General features: G+C 47.2%; 1 protein-coding gene across 2 annotated transcripts in view; it reads left to right on the top strand.

Annotated features, from left to right (window-relative positions):
• The window catches only part of CCDC12 (coiled-coil domain containing 12), a 33,812-nt gene extending 21,435 nt beyond the window's left edge, over positions 1 to 12,377 (top strand). For both annotated transcript variants that reach the window (XM_003206913.5, XM_085226917.1), the window contains exons 3-7: positions 8,883 to 8,962; positions 10,705 to 10,766; positions 10,849 to 10,883; positions 11,263 to 11,339; positions 11,588 to 12,377. In XM_003206913.5, coding sequence (XP_003206961.1) covers positions 8,883 to 8,962; positions 10,705 to 10,766; positions 10,849 to 10,883; positions 11,263 to 11,339; positions 11,588 to 11,667 — 334 coding nt within the window. In that variant the 3' untranslated portion in view covers positions 11,668 to 12,377. The remainder of the gene's footprint in view (positions 1 to 8,882; positions 8,963 to 10,704; positions 10,767 to 10,848; positions 10,884 to 11,262; positions 11,340 to 11,587) is intronic.
• The last annotated feature ends 15,167 nt before the right edge of the window (positions 12,378 to 27,544 follow it).

The raw sequence follows: 27,544 nt of genomic DNA, 5'->3' as shown, positions 1-27,544 counted from the left end.
CCCCTCTGGGCATCTTGTTCCAGAGCTCTGTCATCCTCAAAGGAAAGAAGCTCTTCCTCATGTTTGTGTGGAACTTTCTGTGTTCTACTTTGTGCCCATTGTCCCTTGTCCTGTTGGTGGGCACTACTGAAAAGAGCCTGGTCCCATCCTCTTGGCCTCCCAACTTCAGATACTGATAAGCATTGATCAGATCCCCCCACTCAGCCTTCTCTTCTCCAGGCTGAATGGTTCAGGGTTCTCAGCCTTTCCCCATCTCTGCAACCTCTGTGGCTTCACCAGAGCAGAGCAGAGGGGAAAAGAACCTCCCTCACCCTACAATGCACCCCAGGGTCCCACTGGTCTTCTGGGCCATCAGGGCACAGTGCTGGCTCATGGTCAATTGCTGGTCAACCAGAACACCCAGGTCCTTCACCTCAGCTCCTAACCTGCACTGATGTGTCTCGTTATTCCTCCCTAGCCATAGGATTCCACACTTGCCCTTGTTGAACCTCATCAGGTTCCTCTCTGCCCAACTCCCAGCCTGCCCAGGATTCTCTGTATGGTAGCACAGGCACACTGCTGTGCTTTCTGTCACTTAACGTGTGTGTGGTTTGGAAAGTGCAGTTTTTTTCCGTGATCAGAGACCTGAGGGCTTTGCAATGTACACGTGGCTGTTTAACTGCAGCTCACCGCTGTTCCTTCTTGTCACTGGAAAATGTGAGCACAAAGCTAACCCAGGCAGGGTGCTGCTCCTGTCGGAACCAGCTGACTGCACTTGGTTTCCTGTTTCTACTAATGCTATCAGGTCGACTCTGGAGACAACGGGGTGAGGTTCGCTTAGAACTTTTGGGAAGTAGGTTTTTTCATTGCTGGTTTTTGTCACAGCATCTGTGTGCATGGGAGCTGCTGCTGTGGGAGAAAGAGGAGTAGGATCTATTCCCCTGCTTGAGGGGATAACTCTCAGCAGAAGCTGCAAGCTTTCTCCAAACTGCCAGCATCAATTTTGTTCTGGGAGAGAACAAAACTCTGGACTGATTATTGAAGCTGAGCTTTTACTGTAGGCACACCTGGAGGGTTTTGTGCTGGAAGGTCTGGGCTGTAAGAGGTGTTAAAGATCTTGGAAATGATGATGAATAATGAATCATCAGCTCTTGCTTTCCAGCCCTGCCACTTGATACGCTGCATGGCTCTGCTGAGGAGCACCAAGCTAGCAGTGACACTCCTGCACCCAAGCTGGAGGTGTGAATTGGTCACTGAAATCCCTTCAGTAATCCTCTTCTCCACTGGGACTGACTTTTAGCATGGGGAATGCTTCTTTTTAACCACTGCTGAGCATCCTGAAACATATCAGAGGTGATGCAGTGTCATCCCAAATCTTCAGCATCACTGCTACCAAGCTGGGAGGTCACTTCCTTTAACACGTGCACGTTGGTGAGCTCTTCTCTTGCAGCAAAGCCTTCTTCTGCCGGTGGGAGATGCCCTGAAGCTTCAGTGAGATTATAGAGATTGGAGATTGTTGGGTATGAACCTTCTACTTCCAGTCAGCCTTGTACTGATACATGATGCAGATGTGGGTGCAGGGCATCCACAATATGTGGGAATAACACCTTCAGGGAGGGCAGCAACTCTGGGGGCAAAAAGTTCCCTTTCCAGATCAATTTCCCCTCAGGAGTCTGCAGCTCTATCCAACTGCTGTGTGTTCTGTCAGGATCCCCACATCGATTTGCAAGGCAAATGAGAGCAAGATCTGCTCTGCAGGAAATGTTTGAATCACAAATTTGGCTGAGACGATTCTTAGGTTTACAACTGAACTCCATCCCATCTAGGGATTTTGTTGCTTTCTGCTTTCCTTGTTGAATGCTCTTTCTCTCTTGCTGAAATTGGATGTGTGTTTTTAAGCAGAATGCCAGCTAGCTGCTAACTTCATTTCATCTTAGATTTTCATTTCCTGGTAGCGAGGCTGAGCTTTCTCAACCCTTTGAAAAAGGGAACTGCTCTGCACTAATGCCTTGTGTGCTGGTGATGAAAGGTAAGCTGAGCTAATGTGAGCAACAAGGGGTTCTGGTAGCCTGAGTGTGCCTTCCCTGCTGGTTCTGCTGCTTTCTTAGCCTGAAAACCACCACGCACACAACCGAGGCCAGTGAAACCGTAAGTAGTCTTGTGGCCCATATATAGACTTCAGATGATCTGGAAGACATTTCTGCCTTTCTTGAGGGCAGGAACAGCCTTGCCTGCTGCTTTACCTCTCTGCAGCTTGGCTTTAGGGCTGGTTTTCACCTAGCTGAGGTGTTGGTGAAGGGCTGAGCCCACGTTGGGGACTGGACTTCACACCCTGCACTACAGGCACAACCGAATGTTTTCTTGCAGCCCATGCACCAAAACAATTTTCAGCAGCTTCCTGTTTTTTTTTTTTTTTTTTTTCTGACCTGCTCAAAGCTCCCCGCCCTGACTTTTTTTTTTTTGTTCCTTGTTTTTATCTTTCACACTACAAGATACCACCGCAGGAACAAGTGCTGACGAGGCCCTCTGTGAAAAATGCAATCTGCTTGCAGCAATTTCAGCTCTGGATATCTCTCATCTGCCTCTCAGGGGAGCTTATATCTGTAATTGCTAAGAGCTTGGGTTATTTATTTATTTATTTATTTATTTTAACCAGTTTTGCTCAACCCAGTGACCAGGAAATGCCTCCTGCTGTGGAGCAGCCTGCCATCAGCTTTGGCTGTTGCAGGGTGTGGGTGGACTTCGGCCCTTCTGCCTGGTTCCTGCAGGAAAAATGAGCTGCTCTGCTCTGAGCTTTGAAGTTCGGCTACAGTTCTGCAGGCAGAGCTCATCAGGGATGTTAAAAATGTCAATAAATAGACAGGGTAGGGCTTGGAGAGGGAGGAGGAGACCCAAAAATCTTTTTAACTAAAAATGAAGCTGCAGCAAACTGCAATTAATCAGCTGCAGGTATTTCAATGCTCAGTCATCCTTAAAAATTACAATTCCATGTAGTGCTGCTTGCAGAGATGAAGTGCTAGGAGGAGGTGGGGGAGGCAGGGCTGGGAGATGTGGGCTTTCCCTTTCTGTAGGAAGAATGTCATGGGGCAGAGCAATCCTCTTTTTTTTTTTTCTTTAAGGCTTTTTCTTCCAGTGTTGGCATAAAAAAAAAAAAAAAAATACAGCAGTGAATGTGCTTGGTGCAGGGCAGCAAGGCAGGAGCATGGATAACCAGTGTGCAGAGCTTCCACACATCCTGTGGTATGGAGAGATTGAAAAATAATAAGAGTATTATGGGTAAGAGCAGTTGTCTGTGTAGGCTAAGCTTGACACGTGTGTGACAATGTGGTGTTACTGATAGAAATCTGCATGAGCAGCCAAGCCTGTGACTTGGGCTGATGTGGAAGCTGTGTGGTGAGTCAGGCTATGTTGTCACTCTGTGTCACTGAGGAATCTAGTGCTTCTGCTGCAGCAGGGAAGGGCAGGGGCCAGGGCAGGAGGTGGCCAGGGTTGAAGCTGGAGCCTCCCACCTCATGCTCAGTGCTGGAGAAGGAGGAAGGGCAGAGCTGCAGAGTTGGCACTGTTTTGAGGCCAACAAAAGGGATGACAGCATCCTGTAATCACCCAGGTGCACCCAAAATACCTTCAGGACCTTTTTGTGACTTGAGCCTCAAGGATGGCAGATTGTTCCTGACCTTCCACCGGCTGAAGGAGCTGGGGAAACCCTATAAAGTAACCCCATAAAGTATGGACAGAGCTCTTGTGAGAGCTGCAGGGCCCATCATTAACCTCCTGGTGCTGCATCCCATTCTGCAGCTTTGAGTGTAGGTTTCCTCCTCGTCACATTTACTAATTTACTGCCTGGAAAATGCTCATGTGCCTCCTAAAGCTGCGTGGGAGGCCAGACAACCCTGTGGCACCTGTCTGCATTTGAAGTGTTTCACAGCTTTCTTCCTGCAACACCCAGAGATATGGCCCCGAGAAGCACATCCTGAGAAACCAGCTGTTGGGGGCTTGGAGAGAAGTGCTTGTTTTTTGGCATTCCTTGAGTGCCTCTCAGCAGCCACTCGAGGAGGAGGATGTGCTCCGACACGTTCAGCTATTTGAGCAGGAGCAGCACACAAGGTGGGTGCTGGTGGGAACCACTGCTCTCTGCCTCTGCTTGTTGCTTGTTCCTTTTCTGCCCCAGATGAGGAGTCCAGAGACAAAGGAAATGGCTTCACACCGTTATCAAACAACAGCTTTGGACTTCTGTGTTGTGTCCTATGGAGATGCCTCGATCCTGCTGCAGGATGGTTTAAGGGAGCCTTCACCAAACGCTAGGGGTGTGGTAATGGCTTATTGGTTTCTAATTTGGAGGAGATGCAGATTGTCTTGCAGATTGCTAGAAAGGTCACCATGCACAGAGAGGCAGCCTGGAGATGTATGGATCATGCTGTGAGCTAGCCCAGCTGTAGGGAAGCTCCCAGGCAGGCTGCAGCAGGAGGGGATGCTCCCAGATATCAAGGAGCACATGTCAGAGCCATCTGCAGGAATGGAGAGTGTAAAAAAGAAGAGTTTGTGAAATGAAATCTGTACCAGGATGGATGAGTGCTGCACAGTAAGTCTCGCAGTGCCCCTGGGGGGTGATGGTGCTGTGGCACATGGAGCAGGGGATGGTCCCCCAGGTCACTGCTTCTTCAAGGGTTTGGGACCTCACCTGTGTCTTCTGTAGCAGTACCTTCTCAACATGTTCAAACAGTGCTTCTCAGGACCACCCAACAGTAAATGGAATTTGGAGAAGCTGAGAAATTAAATGAAATTCTTGCTGTGGTTGCTCTTGAAAGGACGAAATGGAAATTGCTGTCCAGGCTTTGTGGTCTCAAGCAAGTTGAAGTGATTGTCAAAGAAGAGTAGAAGGCTTTGGAGCAGCTTGAGAAGGGCAAAGGTTAACAATTTGTCCAACCAGATGGTATTTCTCAGACTTCAGAAGAAAATAACCCAAACCAGCCAAGGTGGGGATGGGAGCACTTCCCTAAACTGCTTCCAAAGAAAGCAGTTTACTCTCTTCTTGGGAATCTGGGTGTTAGGAGTGGCTTCTTTTTTGATGGTGGGTTGGTTGCAGCAGAGGAAGCATCCTCACAAGTGGTTGGTCATCAGCATGCATGTGCTTCACTGCCAGACTGAAGAAGTCCTCTTATCAGTTAAAAACAGTGTTTGCTCCATAAAGCCCTTGAGGCTGAAGGAGTAAAGCAGAAATAACTTCGAAGTTAGCTTTGAGTGTCCTGCTTTGCATTGAGATAAGTCTTTGCATTCTACACATACCCTGCGTGCCCTGCCACTTCCAACACTCCTGCTTCAAAGAAAGCTGATGTCCTTCCTTCTTCCCAGGAATAATTATAGTTATCATTAAGGCTGGAAAAGACCTCTGAGATCACAAAGTCCAACCCCAGCCCACCCCTCCATGCCCACTGACCACATTCCTCAGTGCCCCATCTCCATGGTTCTTGAATACCTCTGAGGATGGTGACTCTACCACCTCCCTGGGCAGCTGTGCTACAGCATCACCACTCTTTTAGAGAGGAAATTGTTCCTAGTACCCAGCCTGAACCACCTCTGGCACAATGTGAGACCATCACCTCTCATCCTATCGTTACCTGGGAGCAGAGGCCAACCCCCACCTCACCACAACCTCCTCTCAGGCAGTTGTAAGGAGTGATGAAGTCTCTCCTGAACCTCCTCCACACTGAACAACCTCAGCTCTCTCAGCCACTCCCCATCACACTTGTGCTCCAGGCCATTCAATGAACCATAATGGGAAGCAGATTTGAGGCATTCCTAAGTCTGAAACAGAACCTGCCAGCACCGTTGGGCTTCAGTGAGGCACCGAGAGGTTTGTGCATCACTTCCCTTTGCAAACCCTGCAGTTCCCCTGAAGCTTGAGCTGTCCCAGCAGATTGGTGCTTGCCTGGTCCTGAGTGAGGATGCAGGATGCTGTGTTTTCTACGTGGGTTGCTGTGTTCCTTCTTAGCCAAGCCATTATTGCTGGAGAGTTGCACCCTGCAAGCTGTTCTTGCTAACCTGGCTGCTGTGTGCTCGTTCTGCACAGAGCCTGTTGTGAACTCTGTTTTCTTTGTTGTCGTGGGAACTTTGATAATTTGAGAAGCATGCTGGGCTGTCTCTGTGGAACGCAGCTCTGGAAGAACTGCTGACACCTGAACTTTATTTAACCCACTCTGTGGAAGGCCAGCAACGTCTTCTTAAATATGTGTTTTTAACCCCTGCCTTCCTTCCTTCACATTGTTAGGGGTATAGCACTGCCAGCTCCTCATCCATCTGCTCCTCATCTATCTGCTCCTTTCAGAGATGCAGAGAAAATGCAGAGACCACGGTGAAATGGGGAGACCAAGGCAACAGCTTCTGCTGCTGGGGAGCACAGCACTGCTGGGTTCACTCATGCCAAAATCCCCAAGGAGCAACCACGGGTGTTTTGGGTACCAACAATTACTGGAGGCAGGTGTGAGAGCTTCTCCTGCATCGTGCATTTAATTAAAGGGATCAATCTGTGTTTGTTTGCTCCTGCAATTGGGCATGGCTTTAATAAGGATCTGAAAGCACCAGGGGAAACTTGGAGGGTGTGTGGGGATCTGGGTGCAGCACTTCTGCTCTTCTCCACTGTGAGCGGCTGCTTCCCTTCTGCTCTGCTGCTGTTGCCAAGTTGTGCATTATGCTTTTTTTCCTCCCCTTTTTTTAATCTCACGGATAAATCTCCAGTGAGCACGAGCAGTACTGGGCAGCAAAGCTTTGGTGTGGCTGAGCAACTGCCAGAATGTGTGCAAAATGGTGGGTGTGAAATATCACCTTTCAAGGTGTAGTGCTAACGTCTTGCTGAGCTGAGAACAGCTAGCTTAGCTCGTAGCTCTTTTGTTTTAGGCTCTCTGACCTTAGGGGAGGCTGCGTATGGTTCTCATTCAGCTGCAAGGAAGTCCTTCTGTACGTGAGCTAAAACAAGCAGAAAGTGTGGGAGAGGTTGCAAGTTTGCATTCTGCAGGCTCTGATGTTGTCACTTGGTATGATAAATCCTCCCCAGTGAGCAGGAGGCAGCCCATGGCCAGATGGCCAACATCACCGCCTGACATCCAGTCGCCTCCAGGGTGAGTTAGCTGCTTCTCTCCCTCCTTAACAACTCAGTCCTGCTGATTGGAGCCTGTAGAACCAAGGAATAATGAGGATTTCTGTGTGCCACTCCATCACCCAAGATCATAGAATGTCTCCAGGGACGGGGCATCCACCACCTCACTGGACAACCTGCTTCAGTGCTTCACCACTCCTACTATAAAAACCCTTCCCTTATTCACGTCTAAATCCCCCTGTTAGTTTGAAACCATTTCCCCTTGTCCCATCAAAACAGTTGAGCTGTCAAAGGCCTTACTGAAGTCCAAATGGATGACATCAGTGGCTCTTTCCTTGTCCAGTGATGCAGTTATGCATCATAGAAGACCATTAGGCCTTCTGTCAGGGTTCCCAAAAAGAGCCACTACGCTGGCTGGGGAGTGACAACAATCCAAGTTAATGTAATAAATGCTTTCTTCCAGGGCAGTTATACATAAAAATACCCATAAAACTGCACAATGAATGGCGACTGCTTCCTCCTTCCTTTCACCAGTGCTGGGGAAACCTGGGCTATTGTGGCTTACGTTGATGTGAAGGATTGGGCAACCAGAGCTTGACACATGAGGAATTTCTGCAATGTCCTAACCTGCCTGGTCCTGCTTCCCAGTGTGCTGGTTGCATTTCTCTGAGTTACATCTTGCAGAGGGACTGCGAGAACAGAATGTGAGGTGTTGGGAGCTGACACCAGAGAAACAACTATACTCATGTTGGACTTGATGGTCTTTTTGGGTCCATCCCAACAAAGAATATTCTATTGGCTGGGCCAGAGGAGGTTCAGGTTGGAACAATTTCTTTTCCAAAAGAATGTGGTCAGGCATTGGCATAGGCTGCCCAAGGAGGTGGTGGGGCCACCATCCCTGGAGCTGTCCATGGAACGTGGAGATGTGGTCAGTGGGCATGGAGGGGTGGGCTGGGGTTGGACTGGGGGATCTGAGAGCTCTTTTCCAACCTTAATGGTTTTATGATTCTGTGAAACTGTGGCAAAACCAGATTTGCAGAGGGCGCAGCTGCATGAACCCACTACTGTGAGCAACCCTTAAAATCCAACCACATCTCCCACCACCTTTGTGGATCGGACCCTTTGCATGTAGGTGGAGCTTGTAGGGAGCTGGCAAGCAGGGTTTGCTCAGTGCAGGATGCTGGAAAGCTGTTGAGATGAGATGAATGTCACTGCAGAGCCCAACAATAGCACCTGGCAAGGTAGGAACGTGGCAGAAAGAAAACCAAGGTATTGCCTCTGGGTATGGTGGCAGAGCAAATGACAGAAGTTGCCCTTTGTGGAAATTTGTAGGGTGTGCAGCTTAAATCCATGCATTTGTGTGTTCTGAAACAGCTCCGTTAAATGTCAGTCACCTCAGGCACCAACCTTAAATGATATTTCAACAAAGAAACAAATACCTTGTTGTCTCTCCATCCATATAGTCTAGTAGGGAAGTGACCCAGGTGTAAAAAGAACAGCCTTTAGAAGGGGCAGAAATAGTATCTGAATATGGGGGAGGTGTATAGATTGAGGAAGTGGTTGGGTTGTGTTTTGTGCAGTTTAGTGGGAGCTTTTAGGTCATCATCACCTCCACAGAAACTTGCATTCCCCCTCTTGCAGCTCCTTTGCTCTAGTTGTGGCATGACCACAAGCATCTCTGGTGAACCGTTAACATCTTCTACCTAGGAATACTTTTTTGTCCCCTCCTTCCCATATTGGGATTTCTGTGTCTGCTCATGGCTGGTCTCTGGCTGGCACGCACAGGTCTCATTACTCTATACTTCCTTCCCAGGGAAATCATACTGCGAAACTATGACCCTGAAGATGAGGAGCTGAAGAAGAGGAAATTGCCTCCAGCCAAGCCAGCCTCAGGTAGATGAGAATGGGAGCCTGGGAGTTGAAATAAGGGAAGAGCAGAGCAACAGCACTTCCCATGATGGTGCTGATGCCTCAGCAGGGATGAGGGCATGCAGAGCCCCTTGCAAGTGTGCACTGCAGAGGTGTACTTTAATGCTCCATGGAGATGGAGACATTCAAGATCAAGCAGAACAGGGCTCTGAGCAGTCTGACCTAGTTGTAGGTGTTCCTGTTGGCTGCAGAGAAGTTGAACTAGATGACCTTTAAAGGTCCCTTCCAAGTCAAATGTTTCTATGGTCTGATCCTTTCCCACTCCTGAGCATTCCTCCCACCAGCATTCATGGTGCTGTGGGCACATAAAACAACACAGTTTTCTGTATCCAGCCAGCCTGTTGCAAAATGAATGAATTATACCTTTCCTTTCCAAAATCAGATGTCTGGGAAACCTCTGTGCTCCTGGGGTGTAACTCCAGCCCCAGGTGGAAGAGTCACCAGGATGTATTCTGGTTGCAGCTATTGACTTCAGATTCTGGGAGATGTGTCTGCATGCCCAAGCCATGTTGGGAGAGTGAGAGTGGTGCTTGCAGGCTCCGTTGCTTCATCATCCCCGTGGGGTTGCACACCCTGCATTGCACAAGTGGGGTGTGTGTCTGAGCACACACAGTCCAGCCCAAATGAGAGGGCAGATGCTCGGAAGAGCCAGGCTCTCACTGCACGATTCTCAAGGAGATTGGGGCTGTTTTGTTTGAATTACCTTTAAACAAATATTAGTCATGAGTCTAAGGACGTTCAGTCTGTTGTTTCCTAGCACTGAACTGCTGCACAAAGGGAGGCAAAGGGTAGGAGTTCCCTTGATCTTGAGATATTAAGTCCTCCTGGAATATATCTCTTTAAAAATGCCCTAAATAAAAAGACTGTCTTTGGCAGTGATCTGCTAGGTAGGAATGCTGACACTGCACTTTCTTTATCCTTTTGTTAAAGTTTCAAACTTCTTCAGCTCTTCCCCTGTGTGTGGGTTGGAATTGGAACAGCAGTTGTGACTCCTTCCAGTAAAACCCATGTTCTCTGCCAGCCTGTTTGGGGCTGTAGTGCTGCTCCTGTGTCTGGAGTAACCTTGGGCATTTTGGGCAGGGAAGAGGACAGGAAATAGGTGCCAGAGTGGGTTCACATTGCCTATCTGTTGGGCATATGCTGGAGCAGGGTTTTGTTCATCCCTGATGGATGTACCCTATCCCTGGTGGCCACACTATCACCATGCACAGAGCTGGAACTGATGGATGGAAAGCTGTTCTGAGTGCATACTTTGCCATTAGCTCCCCAGTATCTGGAGTCATTTGTGTAAGGGCTGGGCTGGAGCTTGGTCACTTCAGGAGCATGGTTTCATACCATGGCCTCATAAATGAATCATAGTGAGTCAAATTGTAACTTAAAGTCCTATGGACATGCAAAGTGGTGGGTGGATGCAGCCCTTGCCAACATGAGACTTGAACTCAATAGACTTCCTGCTGCTGTTTATTATGTTTAATTTTTAGTTTTGCATCGTTTTCAGATAGTTTTTATAAGTCTCTAGAAGAGTTTGGATGGTGAAAGAATGTGTGTGCCCACATGGATTCACATGTTGGTACTGTGTTGTTAAAAGTGATACTGTTCAAATTGAGCCTTTGTAAAAGCTTTTCCAAGGGGCTCTGGTGGGTCTCCCCATGTTTTGTCTCCTTGGTGTCCCGCTGTGCTGATGCTGATCCTGTTTCTCCATCTAGTGGAAGACAAGGTGAAGGACCAGCTGGAGGCAGCTAAGCCAGAGACCATCATCGACGAAGTGGTATGTATAGAGAGCTGCTCTGTGCTGGACACACATCTCTATTGCTTCCAGCTCTCACTGGATATCTCCTCTTCCTTTCTAGGATCTGACAAACCTGGCCCCCAGGAAGCCAGATTGGTGAGTGTCTGCTGAGCTCTGCTCCTGGGAAAGGAGTGTTTGCATCTCCAGTGTCTTGCCATCACCTGGAGGTTATCCAAATTGGGCTAGAAGTGCAAGAAATGGGAAACCTGTTGGGGGAAACACATGGCATGGGACTGTTCTCTCCTTTCTTTGTTTATATCTTGTGGCTCTGCCGGTCCTTTTGGGGTACTTGTCAGCATGGTAGCTTCAGTGCCAGGATCATCATGTTGGTTTGCCCATGAGCTGTGTTGTTTTGCTCTACCCCATGATGTTCATAGGAGAGCAAAGGAGTTTCTCTCCTGCTAGGAGAGATGCAACACGGCTGTGTTCACAACTGGTCAAGGACGTGTTCTGATGTCATCATTTTCCTCCCTAGGGATTTAAAACGAGACGTAGCCAAGAAGATGGAGAAGCTGGAGAAGAGGACTCAGAGAGCCATTGCTGAACTGATCCGTGCGTGGTGGTGCCATGGGGACGGTGTATGGGGTCACCAATTGTCCTGGAGGGATGACACACAGTCCTTGTTGGGAGCTCAGAGCCTTACTGTTGGGCAGGGAGGGGCTAGTGAAGCTTCATTCCCTTCCCAAGGGGGAAGGTTTGCATGATAAGTAAGAATGGTTTGCAGGCATAGGGGCTTCAGTTTAGCTTTTCTATCAGTACAGAGGGCGTATTGCTAAGTAACTGCTGTTTCTCACTTTCAGGAGAGCGCTTGAAAGGGCAGGAGGAGGAGTTGGCAGCAGCTGTTGGGTCAGCAAAGCAGGATGGAAGTGACTCCGACTGATTTGCTCCATCTGGGCACAGGCTCTACCAGCAACACTGATCTCATCATTGTCAGGTAGAGGAGCTTTGCTGCTGACCAGCATTTTGCCAGGAGCCCATGAGTCCTGGAGGAAAGGGGCAGATCTGAGGAGCGGTGCTTCCCTCTATGAGTCTGTGGCTGGTGGATGAAGCATGTTTCACAGACCACTTTTTAGGACTACAAAGGATTGATGGGAGTGGGACAGACATCCAGTTTGCCTTGAACTTGGCAGGAGTTGGAGCAGGGAAGATGTGGGCAAAAGGGCCAAGTGTCAAAAAACGTACATCCAGCAAACTCTCCTCTCACTTGCTTGATTAATAGATCCTCTCACAGCCTACAACATTCCCTAGGGGCCCTGCTCTTTGTCAGGATGCTCCTTTCTGCAGAAAACTGATGTCACTGTTACAGAGAACGACAGGGTCTGGAGAACATCTGCTCAATATTTGGGAACCTTTCCCCCATGGTCACACCCAGCATGTATAGAGTGACTCTCCTGGAAGTGCTGTGTGCTCAGGACCTGTTGGCTGCTCTGTGTTGGGAGAAGTGTCCACCTGAGAGGCTAACTTGTTTTTTGTTTGCTGAAGCTTCCAGACCCTCCAGGCTGTGCAACATGCACCATTCCTCTGGATGTTTTATAATTGACAGAGTTTGTTGTAACGGGTATTTTCATAATAAAATTATCCTGCCGTGGAGGAAGCTGTTGCTCGATCTGTTTGCAGAGGTCTGTGCAGAGGCAGCTCACTTCATCTTCCTCGTATCTGTGGTGGCTTCAGACCATTTGCTGGTCCCTGTTTGCCCCTGGGATGGGGACCAGCTTCAGTTGGTATAAATTTGGGGTGGCTGAGCTGTACCTGTTGCTCCTAGAACTCCTGGGTCTGAGCTGTGCTGTGGATTCTGCACCTCTGGATGACACCAGCCCCATGTTGTTGGCTCTTGGCAGCTGGGGGCTTGAACATGTTGCAGGTTGGGTACCCAACAACGTGGGTTCCTGAGCTGTCCTGCATTTGGTTGGAAAGCATTCTTTGCCTAGAGGTGGAACATCTGGTGTGTACAGCCTTGATGGCAATATTTAGAGAAGAATTAACCTGCGATAAAAATAGCTGTCCCTGTTAATGCATGCATCCTGCTGCTTTTAAAAGCCTGTTGAAAAGAGCTGCTGGGGGAAGAGGTCCTTAACGTGGCTCCTGGCCTGAGTGGGCAGCAGCAGCCTGTGAGAGATGGGGATTGCATTTCTTACCACGATTGTTGTGGGTTAAATCAGGCCCTTGCACACGACAAGGTCATCCCATCCTCCATTTCCAGATGGATGGACAAATGAGCCTAACAAGGAGACAAATGCTGTGCCCAGAGTGTGGAGTGAAATCTGTACACCCTTGGGCCAGAAGGCACCCTGTGATCTCCAACGTTGGTGTGTGGTTGTGGGCTCCCTCTGGGCTCTGTGGTAGAAAAGCACCTGGGATGAAAGCCCAACCACCTTCCCATGGGATGCTCTTAGGTCATTTTTATTGCTTTGTCCCATTCTTGGCAGACAGCACTAATGCCTCTCATGCTTCTGGCCAGAAATCCCAGAAGGCTACCACCACTGTGAAGATGCTGCTTAGTCATGTCAGGGGAACTGCTGCAAGCAGAGTTCGGACAATGGTCTCAGACATAGGGTTTGGAATGCTTCTGTGTGGAGCCAGAGGTTGGACTTGGTGGTCCTTAAGGATCCCTTCCAGCTCTGGATATTCTGTAATTCTATGAAAAATGGGAGTGGATATGCTGATGTGAGGCCGTACTTGGTGTGGGACAGAGCATGTGGTGACGCTTCTTAGAGCATGACCTGCTTGAAAATGAACAGAACCCACCAACTTACGACAGTGATGGCTTCTCCATCCTCAAAGCAGAGCTGTCTGCTATGCTTGTGACCTTCCCTGCTGATAAACAAGATGAGTGTTTAATGGTAGCTCCACCATCTGTGTGTATCGGTGGTTATCGGTTACCATGGCCAAACATGTATTTGTAATATGCAGTAGTGCACTGGGGAGGAAACAGAAGCATGATCCCACATCCCCCATGGAGCCACAGCCTCTTTCTCCATGAGATGCCCTGTAGATGTCAGCAAATCTCCGTGCACAGAGCTGCACTGCATCCCAGCTGTTTCCAGCTGCTGGACTGTGTACATAGGATCCAGTGGTGTATGCTTTGCAACACGCGTCCAAGGACCTGGAAACAGGAACAGGGGACAGCTCTCAGTGCTGTACAGCAGAAGAATTTTGCCTCGTTGACTTTAAAGGGATATAAATTCCCTTTAAGCTCTGGGCAAACCTGTGCACTGTACGATGGCAGAAATGCCTTTCCTGCTCTTTCCCTGCAGGAGGAAAGGAATTTCTTGAGCTCATTTGAAGTAGTTATTTCCCCCCTGCAACAAAATGAAAGCAATTAAAAGCTGCTTTTTGGGTCAAAGGCATTCTCCAAAGAATTGTTTTCTCTTTCAGCTTTCAGTGAAAATGACATTTGGAATTGAAAATTCAAAACCTTTTCTTCTAGGAAAAGACAAAACAAAACATTTTCGCTTTGCTTTTCTGCTTCTATTCCCAGCTTAAAGGATGCAAGGACCAAGTCCAGACTCCTGGGCTTGGAGATGGGGCTGGGATGAGGGAGAGGCTGGATCCCAACTGGACCGTGTGAATCATGGACACCAAACCTGCACGTGGGAGCTGGGACCTCATCCCACTGCTGGAGATACTGGCTCTTTGAAGGCCTATCCAGCCATGCTGCATTGCTTCTGCCTTCCTCAGGCTTGAGCACAATGTCTGTCCTCAGTCAATCCTTCCCAAATGGGTTGGGATCTGCTGTCTCAGCAAGAGAACACTACACAACCCTGACCTCCTTTGGGGTGGGAGTGCTGCAGTTTGCAGCAATTTCATCAAATAGCTGCAGGCTGAGGTTTAGGAGCTCAATTTCATAAAGAAGAAGAAAGCAAAGAAGTGAGTCCCAGAAGTTTTGCTTGATTTTTAGTCTCTATAAAAGCAGAAGATTGACCAGCGTAGCTCTTGTAGTCAAGTGGCATCCATCTCAGCACCTGCCTGTGACTGGCCTGGAGGAAAACAAGCTTTATGAACTGGGGATGCTGAAAGAAAGAAAAAAAACTTTCTTAGCATCCCATAGCTGGAGTTGAACACATCTGTTAATGTAATAAAATTCAGCCACCCAGGCACTCCCTGCTAGCAGGCTATCTCAATTACGACTTAATATTTTATAGGCCATATATCTTTCTATGTATTCATGAAAAACAAAGGACCTGAATACAGATGGAGCTGGGGGGAGGCATCATGAGAGTGGGGTTTTTCGGAGGCTGCTCTTCAGCCCAATGCTGGTCTGAACGTTGGCAGCCTGCAGTGGTTGGGTGCTCCCCCAGTGCCAGCCCAAAGTGAAGATCCCTTGGTGGGTCTCCATCTTGGGGGGTCCTAATTCTCCATGAGTTTTACTTGTTCTTGCAGGGAATTGTGTTTTATGAGGTTTTTTTTTTTCCCAAGATGGATTTTTGACCATTGAAGTTGGCTACGCTGGAAGATGCCTCACTAATTATTTGTAGTTGTTGGTGCATTATTGTGTGTCTATATATGTATATATTTGTGTTAGTACACATATATTTGCTCTTCTTTTTTGCAAGAATTTTATTATTGTTAGTAGCAGGCGCAGGTCTCAGGACAAGACTTGGACCTTGAGCTTGGAGAGGCTTGGGCTTGTCTTAGTTGTGTTCTATGAAATTGATAGAATCATAGAATTTCCTAGAATCATAGAATGGATTGGAAGGGACTTTAAAGCCCATCCAGTTCTAACACCCCTAGAAATCTATTTCTTCTCACTCCAGCCCCATTCCTTGTATCTGCTTTGGTTTGGGGTTACATCTGTCCCTGTTTCTCTTTTGGCTCCTTCTCATGATCTTGGTTGATCCTCAAGGACCCCTCAAGGCACGCTTTGGGCAGTGCATGTGGGAATGTTTGGAGGGACATGGAGTCCAACCATGTACAACCAGCAAAGCCATAGTTGGGAGAGCTGTTCTGGTGGCTTGTTTCCCAGAACATGATCCCACTACACAGCTTGTACCTACGTGGTTTTCCACTTGGTGACTTCTGTCTCCCGCCTTGCTCCATGAAGGTCTTGGAGGTTAGTTTTTCATGCAGGAAGCTTCAAGGCATGATTTTGAGATGTAGTTTGGAGGAGACCGTGCCTCTGATCAGCAGCTAAGAGTTTCCAACCTGCTCATGGACCCATCCCCTGGTATAACCCAAGTCCAGAAGTGTTGCTTGCAGAAAGCAGCCTTGTGGCCAAGGTCTGGAGATGATTGTGCGCCCTGAGACCAAACGCCTTGCACCTTCTTTAACAGTATGCACCAAAATGTGCAAAATTTAATGCTTCCAGGACATGGCATTGCTGTAGGTAGATCATACCATAACCTGAACGTGCCCTGCAGTGTACACTGCTGTAGGAACATCTCCCAGAGAGGTGGTGTTGCTCAGAACATTGCATTTGGTGTCCCGTGCACTGGCCATGCTGTGCAAAACTCAGGATTTGCTGTGAAAATTTGCCTGTAAAGTGCTTGTGGCTTGTGGGTCGTTTTGGATGTCACATTTCTGCTCTATTCTTTCAGCAGGAGCCTCTTTGCAAATAAACTGTGAATATTTATGGGCAGATTTTCAAATGAGACTGGGATCCTTCAGAAGCAGTCTTTCATGGCTGAATAATAGAATTCGGTAGGAAACGGGGTTTTCTTCCTGTTTTGTGGGAAATCTCATGATTTTGGATTCTTTTCCCCAAACCAAACCAAATTCAAGGCTCTCAGCAAGACAAAATAAAATTAAACAATCATATTGGATCCATCAAAATGCCATTCTGAAGCTGAGTTGTGCGCTCTGTGATTTGCCAATGCCAGAATCCATCTCTATCAAACACTTAGTTTGGTTTTTACTTCTTCCAGAAGCCATTCAGCCACAATATGGGAGTGCTGGAGAAGCTGTGATTTAAGACCCAAGGAATGTTATTTCTTTTTACTGAAGAATACTCACACCTCTCTCTGAGAAAGCTCTGCACAGCTGAGCTCCGAAATGACTGTATCCTTGTGAGCTGCAGTTTTCCTAAGTTGGTGCAGACACTGAATACTGGATTTGTCCCATCCTACTGCAGCACCTTTCCCTATGGTGAGCTCCCTGGGGCTGCAGTGATCCTCTGAGCTTTGGGCTGGGCTGTTCTCTTTGCACTTGTGGTCTTTCCCAGTGTCCAGAGTAAACCAGTCCATGGTGGAGGCAGAGCTTCTGCTGCTGGGTGGTGCACCGGTTCACTCTGGACACGGGGAATATGGAAGGGGAGAAGGGATTACATAGCAACCAACACAAGCAATATGGTATGTCAATGGAGTTAAGCATGAATTATAGTAGAATCATAGACCCACAGTCATAAAATCATAGAATGGTTTGAGTTGGAAGGACCCTTTAATATCATTTGGTTCCAATCCTACCATGGTCAGGGGCACCTCCCACTAGACCAAGTTGCCCCACGTTCCATCCAACCTGACATTTTTATGCCATATCTGGCCTGACCAAGGTTACAAATCACTGTGAGAAGATGCTCTGCACTCTAATGGAGATCAGCCCCAGATACTTGCCCTGGGTGACCATTGACTTCTGCTGTACGATGGGGATCCTCTTTTTCAGGTTATGAATATAGGAACTAGCAAGTTAGGAGCCCTGAGCACCTGGCTGTTGGTATCTGCTGGGTCAGAGGATGGACCAAAAGGAACTACAGGTCCCTTCCCACCTCAGACAGTCTAGGATTCTGTGCTTTATGGGGAATCCTAGCAGCACCAGGAGGTGAAAACCATCAATGCATCCCTGTACCGGTTGATGCATATATTACTTTTTTTTAATATCTCCTTATTTCTTGGAAATAATATTTCTTCTTCATTCATCACTGGGGAGCAAAGTACCCCTTGGGGTAAGGGCACACTGTATATCAAATATTACTCTTCCAATGGGGTGTTTTTTCTTAAATAATTAAGCAGTTCATGGCAGATTTATTGTGCTATGGATAGCTTGGTACCGTGCATATTTTTTTCTTTCCAGGTTACAAGCTCTGACTCAAAATCATTCTAAAGGTTTCTGTAGACTGGGAAACTTAATTCTTGCTCTTATGCACCCTATGAAACAAACAAAAAAAAAGTGATTCTCTCTATAGTGTTATCCACCTTCCCATATTCTAAGTCTTACACATAGAAGTATGTCTAGTAGATCCCAGTTTAGGGCTATATTGGTGAAGTGGGTGAAGGTTGCTAAACCAGGAAAAGTTCTGCTGTACAGATGAGGTCCGGCTGGCCAACAGCATCCCTTTTTCCTGCTACTCCACTTGTGGCTGTGCCTGAGAGGGAAAGTGGGTGGTTCATCACCCACCTTGGCCAGTGCAGAGTCGCTCATTGGGTGTGAAGAGAAGGATGCCCAAAGCCTTGGGACAGCATGGCATGAATCACAAGGATGTCTTCCCTGGAGGACCCAAGGAATGACCTCCTGTTGAATGCCCCACGCACTTTAGGAGCATCACTGCCCCATCTACGTAATTAAGTGCATCTTGATTTAGTAACCACGCAATGGCTTGGGAAGTGAATTTAGCTAAATCAAATTAAGCCACTTCAGCTCTGAATAAGAACATCCTCACAGGATCTTAATGCAGTTTAACTGATATGCTGCATACATTAACTCAGATTAATTTTCCCCAGTGTCTCGGGGTAGATGAGCCTTCAGAACCAAAGAGGCCTGAATTTGTTTTAGGCTAATTTATTTTAGGAATTAGTTACATAAATCAAATTATGGCTCCTTGGACTCGTGGGTGTGAGCAGTGGGTTGACGTGATTTGGACTGGATCACTTTGAGAGCAGACCTCGAGCTCATTTGCACTAACTCTTGGACACAGGTATTCCTGAGGTCAAATTTTGAATTTCCACCCAGGACACAGCCCAAAAATTGGGGAAAGCTCCTTTATCCGCTGCTGTGATTGAAGACATCTGGGAATCTGCAGGCATTGCTGTGAAGAATGGAAACCATCAGGTTGAATTCTGGGTTCATGGGGAGGGTTGGCAAACAACAAAATAAATATGAATTTTGGTAATGTTGGGGGATTTGAGGATGTGAAGAGGGAGGTCAGGAAATGGTGGAGATGAGTCACCTGGTTACAGGAGAGTCATAGCCCTCCTGATGTGCCATCTAAGAAGATGATGATGGTAATGATGATGATGGCATTCAGAGAGGACAGTGTCTGTAGGGAGGATCCACTGGGGCCGTCCTCTGGCCCATGCACAGCCAGACCATAAAGCCTCAGCATTTCTCATTGGGACTCAGAGGTGGAGCCCAGAATAAGACAGATGCTCAGGCTGCTCATGGCTGAGGTGTGTGCGTTGGGGCACATCTGCATGGGGTCAGCTGGGCTTCATGGTCCTGGTTTTTCACCCAGAGGGTGGTGACACACTGGTACAGGATGCCCAAGGAGGCTATGGATGCCCCATCCCTGCAGGCATTCAAGGCCAGGCTGGATGTGGCTCTGGGCAGCCTGGTCTGCTGGTTGGCGACCTGCACATAGCAGGGGGGATGAAACTAGACGAGCATCGTGGTCCTTTTCAACCCAGGCCATTCCATGATTCTGTGATTCCATGATTCTACAATTCTATGAAAGATCGTGCCTCAGCCCCGTTGCCTGGGCTGTCAGTTATAATCAGCTGAAATGTGACTAGAGAGAAGTGTTGGCCATGAGATGCAGTGGACTGGATCCAGGAGTTATATTTAAACTGCTGAGATTTTAAGTGGGATTTTGCCAACACTTTGCTTGTACATGCATGGTAATTCGGCAAAATGCAGAAGGATATGAAAAACAAAACAAAACAAAGCATTTTAAAGCTTGCTGTTTCTGCTTGTGTTTTGCTTGGCTGCTCTTTCACCCTGGTGCATAGCTGGTTAATAGCACAGCTTGCTCTGCAGCCCTGCCAGCAGCTGGAGGTGGCTCATCAGTGCAGCAGGGAGGAGGAACAGCAGGTTGGGTGCATCTGCTGGGGATGCCATAATTGACGTGGAAGTGCTCCTGCTACAGGGAGAGCCATGCGCTGGGAAATTCATACACCTTCACAATGTGGGTGAATTCAAGCTCTGGAGTACACTGTCTATCTATAGATATATTTATCTATCTCAAACCCATCTATCTATAAATGAATACAAGAAGTGAGTATCTGTTGGTTGCATCCAAGCAGCTCTCTTGCTGCAGTTTGGCATCCCAGTCATTTGTAGCAAGGTTAAGGAACAAGATGCAACGTTTGGTTGGGGGAAAGGCTTGGCCACAAAGAGCTGGTGCAAAAATCAACTTCCACAGCTTTCCACACAGGGTTTGGAGTCTAGATAGATAGTAGGGTTTGGTCTTGCTGCTCCAGATGCTGCGGAGGCTTTGGGAGCTTTCCCTTACCACAGGAATGTGGGCCCAACTGGTTGATCCTGGGTATGGCATCTCATGGGATGCCTCCACACCTCCACCTCTGGCTCTGTTTTTTGCAAACACCATCTGCTGGTGCTGCTGCTTTCCCAGCCTTCCTCTGAAATAATGTGCAATGGTCAGTTTTCCCTTTTTGATCTGGGGTGTGATCGTTTTACTACCATTTACCAATGCAAAAAGTGCTGATATGCTGCAAAATCGGCAAGGATGGGAAGTGCATCTCCACGGGACTCTCCTGGTCACGTGGTGTGGTTCATCCTCAGCCAACACATTGCCCTTTTTCTGATCACGGTGTTTCTCCCGCTCATTGGAAATGCCACCTCCTGCCTCTTTTAATTGGCTTCAATTCTGAGCTCTTTGTGCCCCAGCGTTGATGAGTGACATGGCAGACAGCAACGTGACACCCTTCTGCTGGTCGTACACGGAGCATGGATGAGGCCAGGGTTTCGGGCATTCATCTGCTGCAGAAACATCAAAGCAAAAGGCCAGTTTTTGACAGCTGCTGAAAAAATCCCTTTGTGATGTCCCTGGATAGACTTCACTCCAGATGAGAGATTCTGCTGGCTGCCCCCTGAGCTGGAGAACTGGGAGCATTGCTGCTTCTGGCAGACAAAAAATCCCTCTTCTGGGTTACGTACCATTGTGACTCACCAGGCCTTCAAGTCCCCACAGCAATTTTCTTCAAAATATCTTTTTTCCCCCCACTATCGTCTTACAAAACTGAGCAGAGGCTGTAGTGCAAAACTCATAGAATCATAGAATCATTAAGGTTATAGAAAGGACCACTAAGATCCTCCAGTCCAACTGTCAACCTATCAATACCATGCCCACCAAATTCAGTTTCCTAAATGTTTGCATGCTTGAGAAATGGTTGGACGCTTCCTAGCACCATCTGAGATGCTGTGGAGGTGGCTTGCAGATGGGATTTGAGCACTCTGGGAGATCTGTGGTCCAATGTGATGGCAGGTGGAAGTGTGGAGGGATCTCACGGGGTATTTCATACAGCATGGGATACCTGATCAAGAAATAACAGAAAGCTTATCATCCATCCTTCCTTTCATCCATCCATCCATCCATCCATCCATCCATCCATCCATCCATCCACACACCCATCCATCCATCCTTGGTTTGTCTACTATTCCCATCCCACAGGACATGGGGTTAACAGAAAGTAAGAATGACCAGATCTTTCCCTTTCTTTTCCCTGTAGCCTTTCTACATATCACATTTCCATCCATGTCACATACATACATACATACAATCTTTTGAGTTGGAAGGGTTCCTTGACTGACATCTAGTCCAACTCCCCTGCAATGAACAGAGACACCCACAGTTCCATCAGGTGCTCAGAGCCCCATCCAGACTGACCTTGAGTGTCTCCAGGGATGGGGCACCACCACCTCTTTGGTCAGCCTGTGCCAGTGCATCACCACCCTTTTTGTAAAAAACTATTTGCTCTTTTATACCTGTGGTGACCCATGGTCAGCTGCTGGTGATTGGCTGGTGAGTGAAGAGATGGAAGCTGGATATTATCTCTGGTTCCATGGAAGTCAAAGTTGAAAGATCCATGAAATGGAGGTTCCTCCTGTTTTTCATTTATCTGGAGGACTTCATAACATAAAGATACCCCCATTCAGCCAGAAAACCAGCTCTGTCCTCCAAGTGACCTGCTTTAACCAATGTCAGGTAGATGATATTGGAAAGTGGATGAGCTGTGAGGTCTCCTGCAACACACACCATTCTGTGATTCTGTAATTCTATGTTCAAGGCTAAGTATGAGGTAATCCTTCACATGCACATATATTTTGGTATTCAATAAACCCTTGCTGAGCGATGTGTTCTGCAAAGCCTGACAGTGCAGAATAAAATTCCAGAAATATGTAAAGAAAACACCCTCTACAGCAGAAGGATGTAAAACTTATTGCAGAAGACAAACCCTATTCTCTTGGCCCAGTGAGACAATTCCTAAACAGTGCTTGTCATCTTGTCTCTTCTGAGCAGCTCTCCATTTTCAACTATCTTGTTAAAAAAGGGAGCCAGGAAGTGCTTCAAGCTCTCTATAGTTCTCTATTTTTTTCATATTACAATATTTGAAAGAAAAATACTCCAAGTGCTCTAATGAAGCTCCTGCTGAATTTATTACGTGATTGTCAGAGGGCTGAAAATGTCCTATAAAAGACAGATTTCAACAGGAAAGCCTACAGCCTGTGTCTGCAACAGATTAAGCTGCATTAAATAGAACAACATCTTAAAGGCATTTGGGTACTGTGAATGCACAAGATCTGCTCCAAAAATAACGCCTCTTATTCTTATGATATTGGCCCATGGTGTCAGAGGCAGATGTTGGTGATGTGGCAGTAGAAGTTGAGCCTTCCCACCAATATTTTGTTATGAAAGATAAGCCACATTCGAGATGGCCATGCACAGATGTCATACCATGAAATGAAGAGCTTCTCAATCAGGTCATCTGTGCAAATCAGCAGATTATGAACAGGGAGCTGTGTACGGAACTGAATATCAGATTCAGTGCATTGGAAATGATGGTGCGATGTTGGAATTCTGCAAGGTTTGCACCAGGTGGGTCCCATGAATGCTCACACGGGAGCAGAAGAAACACTGTAAGTGTGTCAGGACCTACTGAACCAAAATGAGGCTGAAGGTGACAGTTTCCTGGATCACATCATTGCTGCTGATGAGATGTGGTGTGACACTACAAGAGTACTACCGGAGTCAAAACAAGTCCGTGGAGTGGCAAGTTGTGAATTCCCCATTGAAGAACAAGCTCAAGAAACAGCCCTCAGCAGGTAAAGTGGTGTGCACTGTCCTTTGGGATAGGTGATCCTTCTGGATTTCCTGGAACCCAGACAAACCATCAACTCTGACCACTACATCATGGTGGTGACTCAAGCTTCCAGCCAGGCCAGAGAAGAAGACAACATTTCTCTTGTAATGTGATAATGCCAGGCCCTATACCAGTCTGAAGGCTGTGGAGCACATTGCCAATCTTGGCTGGACTGTCCTACCACACCCACGGGTAGTCCAGATTTGGTACCTTCTGACCTCCATCTGTTGAGGTCAATGAAAGATGGACTGTGTAGGCAACGATGCTGTCATAGCAGCTGTGAAACAGTGCATCACCTCTGCTGGTGCAGATATTTACAAGTGTGGCATGCAGGCTCTTGTTCATCACAGGCAAAAATGCATAGCTAGCAGTGGTGACTACATTGAAAGAATAATGCTTTGTAGCTGAGAATTGGCTGTATCAACTACTGTTATTGTATTTTCCATGGAAATAAACAGGCGGCATTACTTTTGGAGCAGCCTACCCAACCAGTAGTAGTGGACGCTTTCTACTGTTAATGATCTTTACTCTTGGGTATCTCAGAAACTGCAGAGTGAAGGTCGGATGAGATCACCTCAGATCCAGCAGCAAAGGTCTGACACGATTTCTTGAGGGAACGTTTGAGCTGCAGCTGCCTGGCTGCAGGATTTTGACCTATTGTTTGCTAAAATAATGATGGAGGAAAAGAAGAAAGAGTATTATTGTTTGTAAGCTGAGGGTGGTTCACGTCCTGGGAGTGCCTGGCAGAAGTAACCATGGCTTGATATTTTGTAAAATGGTTGCTTGAGGCGTTGGTGCTACTGAGACGTTGTCCTTCAGAAAACTGTAGAACAGCTAATGTGCAGAATTTCTTAAGGACCCGTCCCACTCTCTGCATGAAGCATATCTCTTTGGAGTGCCAACCATTTTGCAAGATGTAAGGAAAGGAGCCTTCCCATGCCTGTCAACACTTGGGTTGCAGAAAAGCTTTTCAGCTGGTCTCCGTTGGAGCTGGGAATAAATCACGTCAAATACAGAGGCGTTCCGGAGAGCTGATGCTGTGCTCTGGCTCCACAGGCAGCTCAGCAGCACGCAGCCACTTGCTCACTGTCCTCAGGTGGGACGGGGAGAGGACTGGAGAGGGAATAGAACAGGAACTCATGGGTTGGGATAAAGGCTGTTTAACTGGTGAAGCAAAAGCCACACGCGCAAGCAGAGCAAAGCAAGGAATGCATGGAGTACTGCCCATCGGCAGGAAGATGCTCAGCCACTTCCAGGGAAGCTGGGCTCATCACATGTCAGTTTCTTGGGAAGAAAAATGCCAGCATTCCCAGTGTCCCAGTGAATGCTATGAAGGTCATACTGGAAGACAACTTCATATTGACATCGCGTGGAAACGCTGCTCCCCTTCGTGTATACGCTGGCGGTGTCTTGCTGATGTCAGAAGGAGTTTGGCTGGTGGAGGACCTACAGGCTTGGCAGGAGGTGGTGTTTGAGCATTCATACGCTCTGCTGATCAAATGTAGATAGCTTTATTGCCCCCACTGAGAATAAAACTCTGTTTTCATTCCATGGAAATAATAAAACCAGAAGGAATATTAACCTTCTTGCAGCTTTTATAATTGCTATTGGCTTTGTAGAGACGGAGACTGCAGCCAGGCATCTTGCTTCAAAGTGATAAAGGGGCCAAAGCCAGAGCCTTTTCAAATTCGTGGAAATAAACTTCCCCTGCCTTTAATGAGTTTGAATTAAACTCTGAAACGTTGTCCATCTGGATCCCATTTCCAAGCAGAGCGAATGCTGGAGTGGAAGGTAAATTAGCCTCGTAGCAAGATTACTTTAAATACAGATTTAGCAATGTGAAAGCAGTAAAGTGAAAATTCATTTTTAAAATAAATACACAACTTTCTTATGTGATCGAGTAGCCAAGAGTGGGAGAAATACAGTTGTGGGAGCCTCCATAAACTCCAGTTAAGGAAGTCTGAGCCTGTTAAACTTGGAGGTATTTAGTTCATGAGCACAACGAATCCCATAGCTCTATTTAAAGGCATTTTCAAGGACATTAACAAATGAGCTTCACTAATAACTAAGACAAGGGAGGTTTAGGTTAGATATTAGGAGGAAGTTTTTCACCCAGAGGGTGGTGAGGCACTGGAACAGGTTGTCCAAGGAGGTTGTGGATGCCCCATCCCTGCAGGCATTCAAGGCCAGGCTGGATGTGGCTCTGGGCAGCCTGGTCTGCTGGTTGGTGACCCTGCACACAGCAGGGGGTTGGAACTGGATGAGCACTGCAGTCCTTTTCAACCCAGGCCATTCTGTGATTCTATGATTCTATGAGCTACCGTATCATTTAGAGGATCTCGCCCTGATCTCCACTTAGTGTGAAGGTGGACAGCCATCTCTTGCTACCAGTTCTAGTCTCCATTTTAGGGTTATTTTGACATTCGTTATGTGGAGATCCAATTTCTAGGATGTTGCTTGTATGTCAGAGTACAAAGCAAAAGCAAACCCCAAACATTTCACTTTGTTTTTGTTTTACGTCGTTTTAAAAATAAATCATTTTCATGACCAATGGATCACAGGAAGCCCCTCGTGGTGGGTGATGACATTTATGGTGGGTTTGGACGAAGGAGGTGTAGATTTCCTTCACTTTCACCAAGCAGGGAGCATAGCAGTGCTTTGAACATCAGCATGTTTTTCAGAGGAGCAGAAGAAAGAAACAACCAAAGACCAGAAAGGTGATTCTTAAGGAAAATAGCACAAGAAAAGGCTGAAGCGCCTGTTTACTTTTGTGACCACAGTTTAAAAAAAAAAAAAAAAAAAAACAACTAAAAAAAGTTCATGCTTTTGCAGTGCAGAAGTGTGAATACTGAAATAAAGACCCTCATTCAGCAGAGCCAGCAGTGGGACTGGGCATGGAGCTGGAGATGGACCTCCAGAGGAAAGATGCGTAACCCAAAAGCCCTCACTGCTACCTGAGCCAAAAAGCCATGAACCATTTTGGCTCCTCTGCTTGCAAGGGGCCTCATGGCCTATCTCTGCACTTGTTCAAGTGAGCTTTTTAATGGGCTTTTGTTTTTTTTTTTTTGGCTAAAGACTAATTCTAAGGATGATATTTATTGTTTCTCTGGGGCTGCTGTTGTTTTTTTTTTCCTCATTCTTTTTTCCAGAGAACCCTTTCTGTCTGTCTTGGGATGTCACGCTGCCCAACACAGCTCTCCGCAGAAGAGTAATTCCACCTCAGTGCAACCTATGGCAGTAGAAGAAGACTGAAGACTTGTCTTCTCTCCCCATGCAGACAGAGCCCAGGAGCCCCGGCTTTTAAGTGTCTGCGTCAAGATTCACCCCTTCCTGTTAAACTCCTTTATACAAGCTCTCGATAATAAATAAAACAAATCCCAAGCCCTCTGTGCAGGCGTGCACTTACGCACACATGCTCTCCACTGCCAGCCAAAAAAAAGCCTGCTTCACTAATGTCATAACCGCTAATTTATGCAAAGTGCCTTGTTTTGCCATTGAAGGCTTTTCATTCCTGACTATAGTCCAAGCAAAATCCCATTAGGTCCTAAAAATTAATTTAAGGCACATTTCCCCAGTTGTTTACAATTATTCTCCACACTAATTCAAGCAGCATGCCGATCCCCTCCTGCTGGCTTTAATTTATTTATTTCAGCCTAATTTCCCACCTCCCTGCAGTCACTTCGTGTGCACTGGAGAAGCAGAAGATTCCAGAGCTAGTGGCATTGCAATGGACAGAAACTTTGTGCTTCTGCAAAGCAGTGTGGGCTGTGTGTCCTGAAATGTGCTCAGCACTCTGCTGTAGCACCTTGAGAAGGTGGCAGTGGAAGAAGACCTGGAGCAGGTGGGGAGGAGAGGACAACTTTTGTGTTGTCCTTGCTACGTTGTGGGTTCTGCATGGGATGAAAGGCTGCTTAGTGGGTAAGGTTTTGGGTTGTGTGGCAGTGAGTGACACGAACCCCTGGGGTAGAGATCTACTGATGTGCTGAGATGTCTGAACTGGGAACCTAGGTAGAATACACCTCATCTTTGTTGAATAATAGAGTAATTTAGGTTGGAAAAGGCTCTTAAGATCATCAAGTCCAACTGTCAGCACAACCAAGCCCACCATCTTCCCAAGTGCCATGTCTACACATCCCTTAAGTACATCCAGGGACGGTGACTCCGTCGCTTCCTGGGCAGCCTGTGCCAATGCATTACCTCCCTTTCCATGAGGAAATTCTTCCTGATATCCAATTTGATATCCAATCTAGCTTTGCAAGAAAATCCCGCTGGTAGCCTGAAGCACTGCATGTGTCCTGACACAACTTGGCTCCTCGTTACTGACTTTTAATAGAAATAGAACCTTTCTGGAGGCATTTCTCAGACTGAGCAGTCTGACTCCCTTGAAGTGGCTGGGGCCCTAACACACCTCCCTCGTTCTGCACAGCTGTAATGCTATCTAAAAGCAGATTTGTGCAAAACCACAGCAGAACCTTTAGTGCAGAGACTGTTTGCCAAGAGATGCTGGGGATG

This window comes from Meleagris gallopavo, chromosome 6, assembly GCF_905368555.1.
Source record: "Meleagris gallopavo chromosome 6, MGAL_WU_HG_1.1, whole genome shotgun sequence".
NCBI classification, from domain to species: Eukaryota; Metazoa; Chordata; class Aves; order Galliformes; family Phasianidae; genus Meleagris; species Meleagris gallopavo.
Note: the sequence above shows the minus strand (reverse complement) of the source record. Positions and strands in the feature narration are given on the sequence as shown.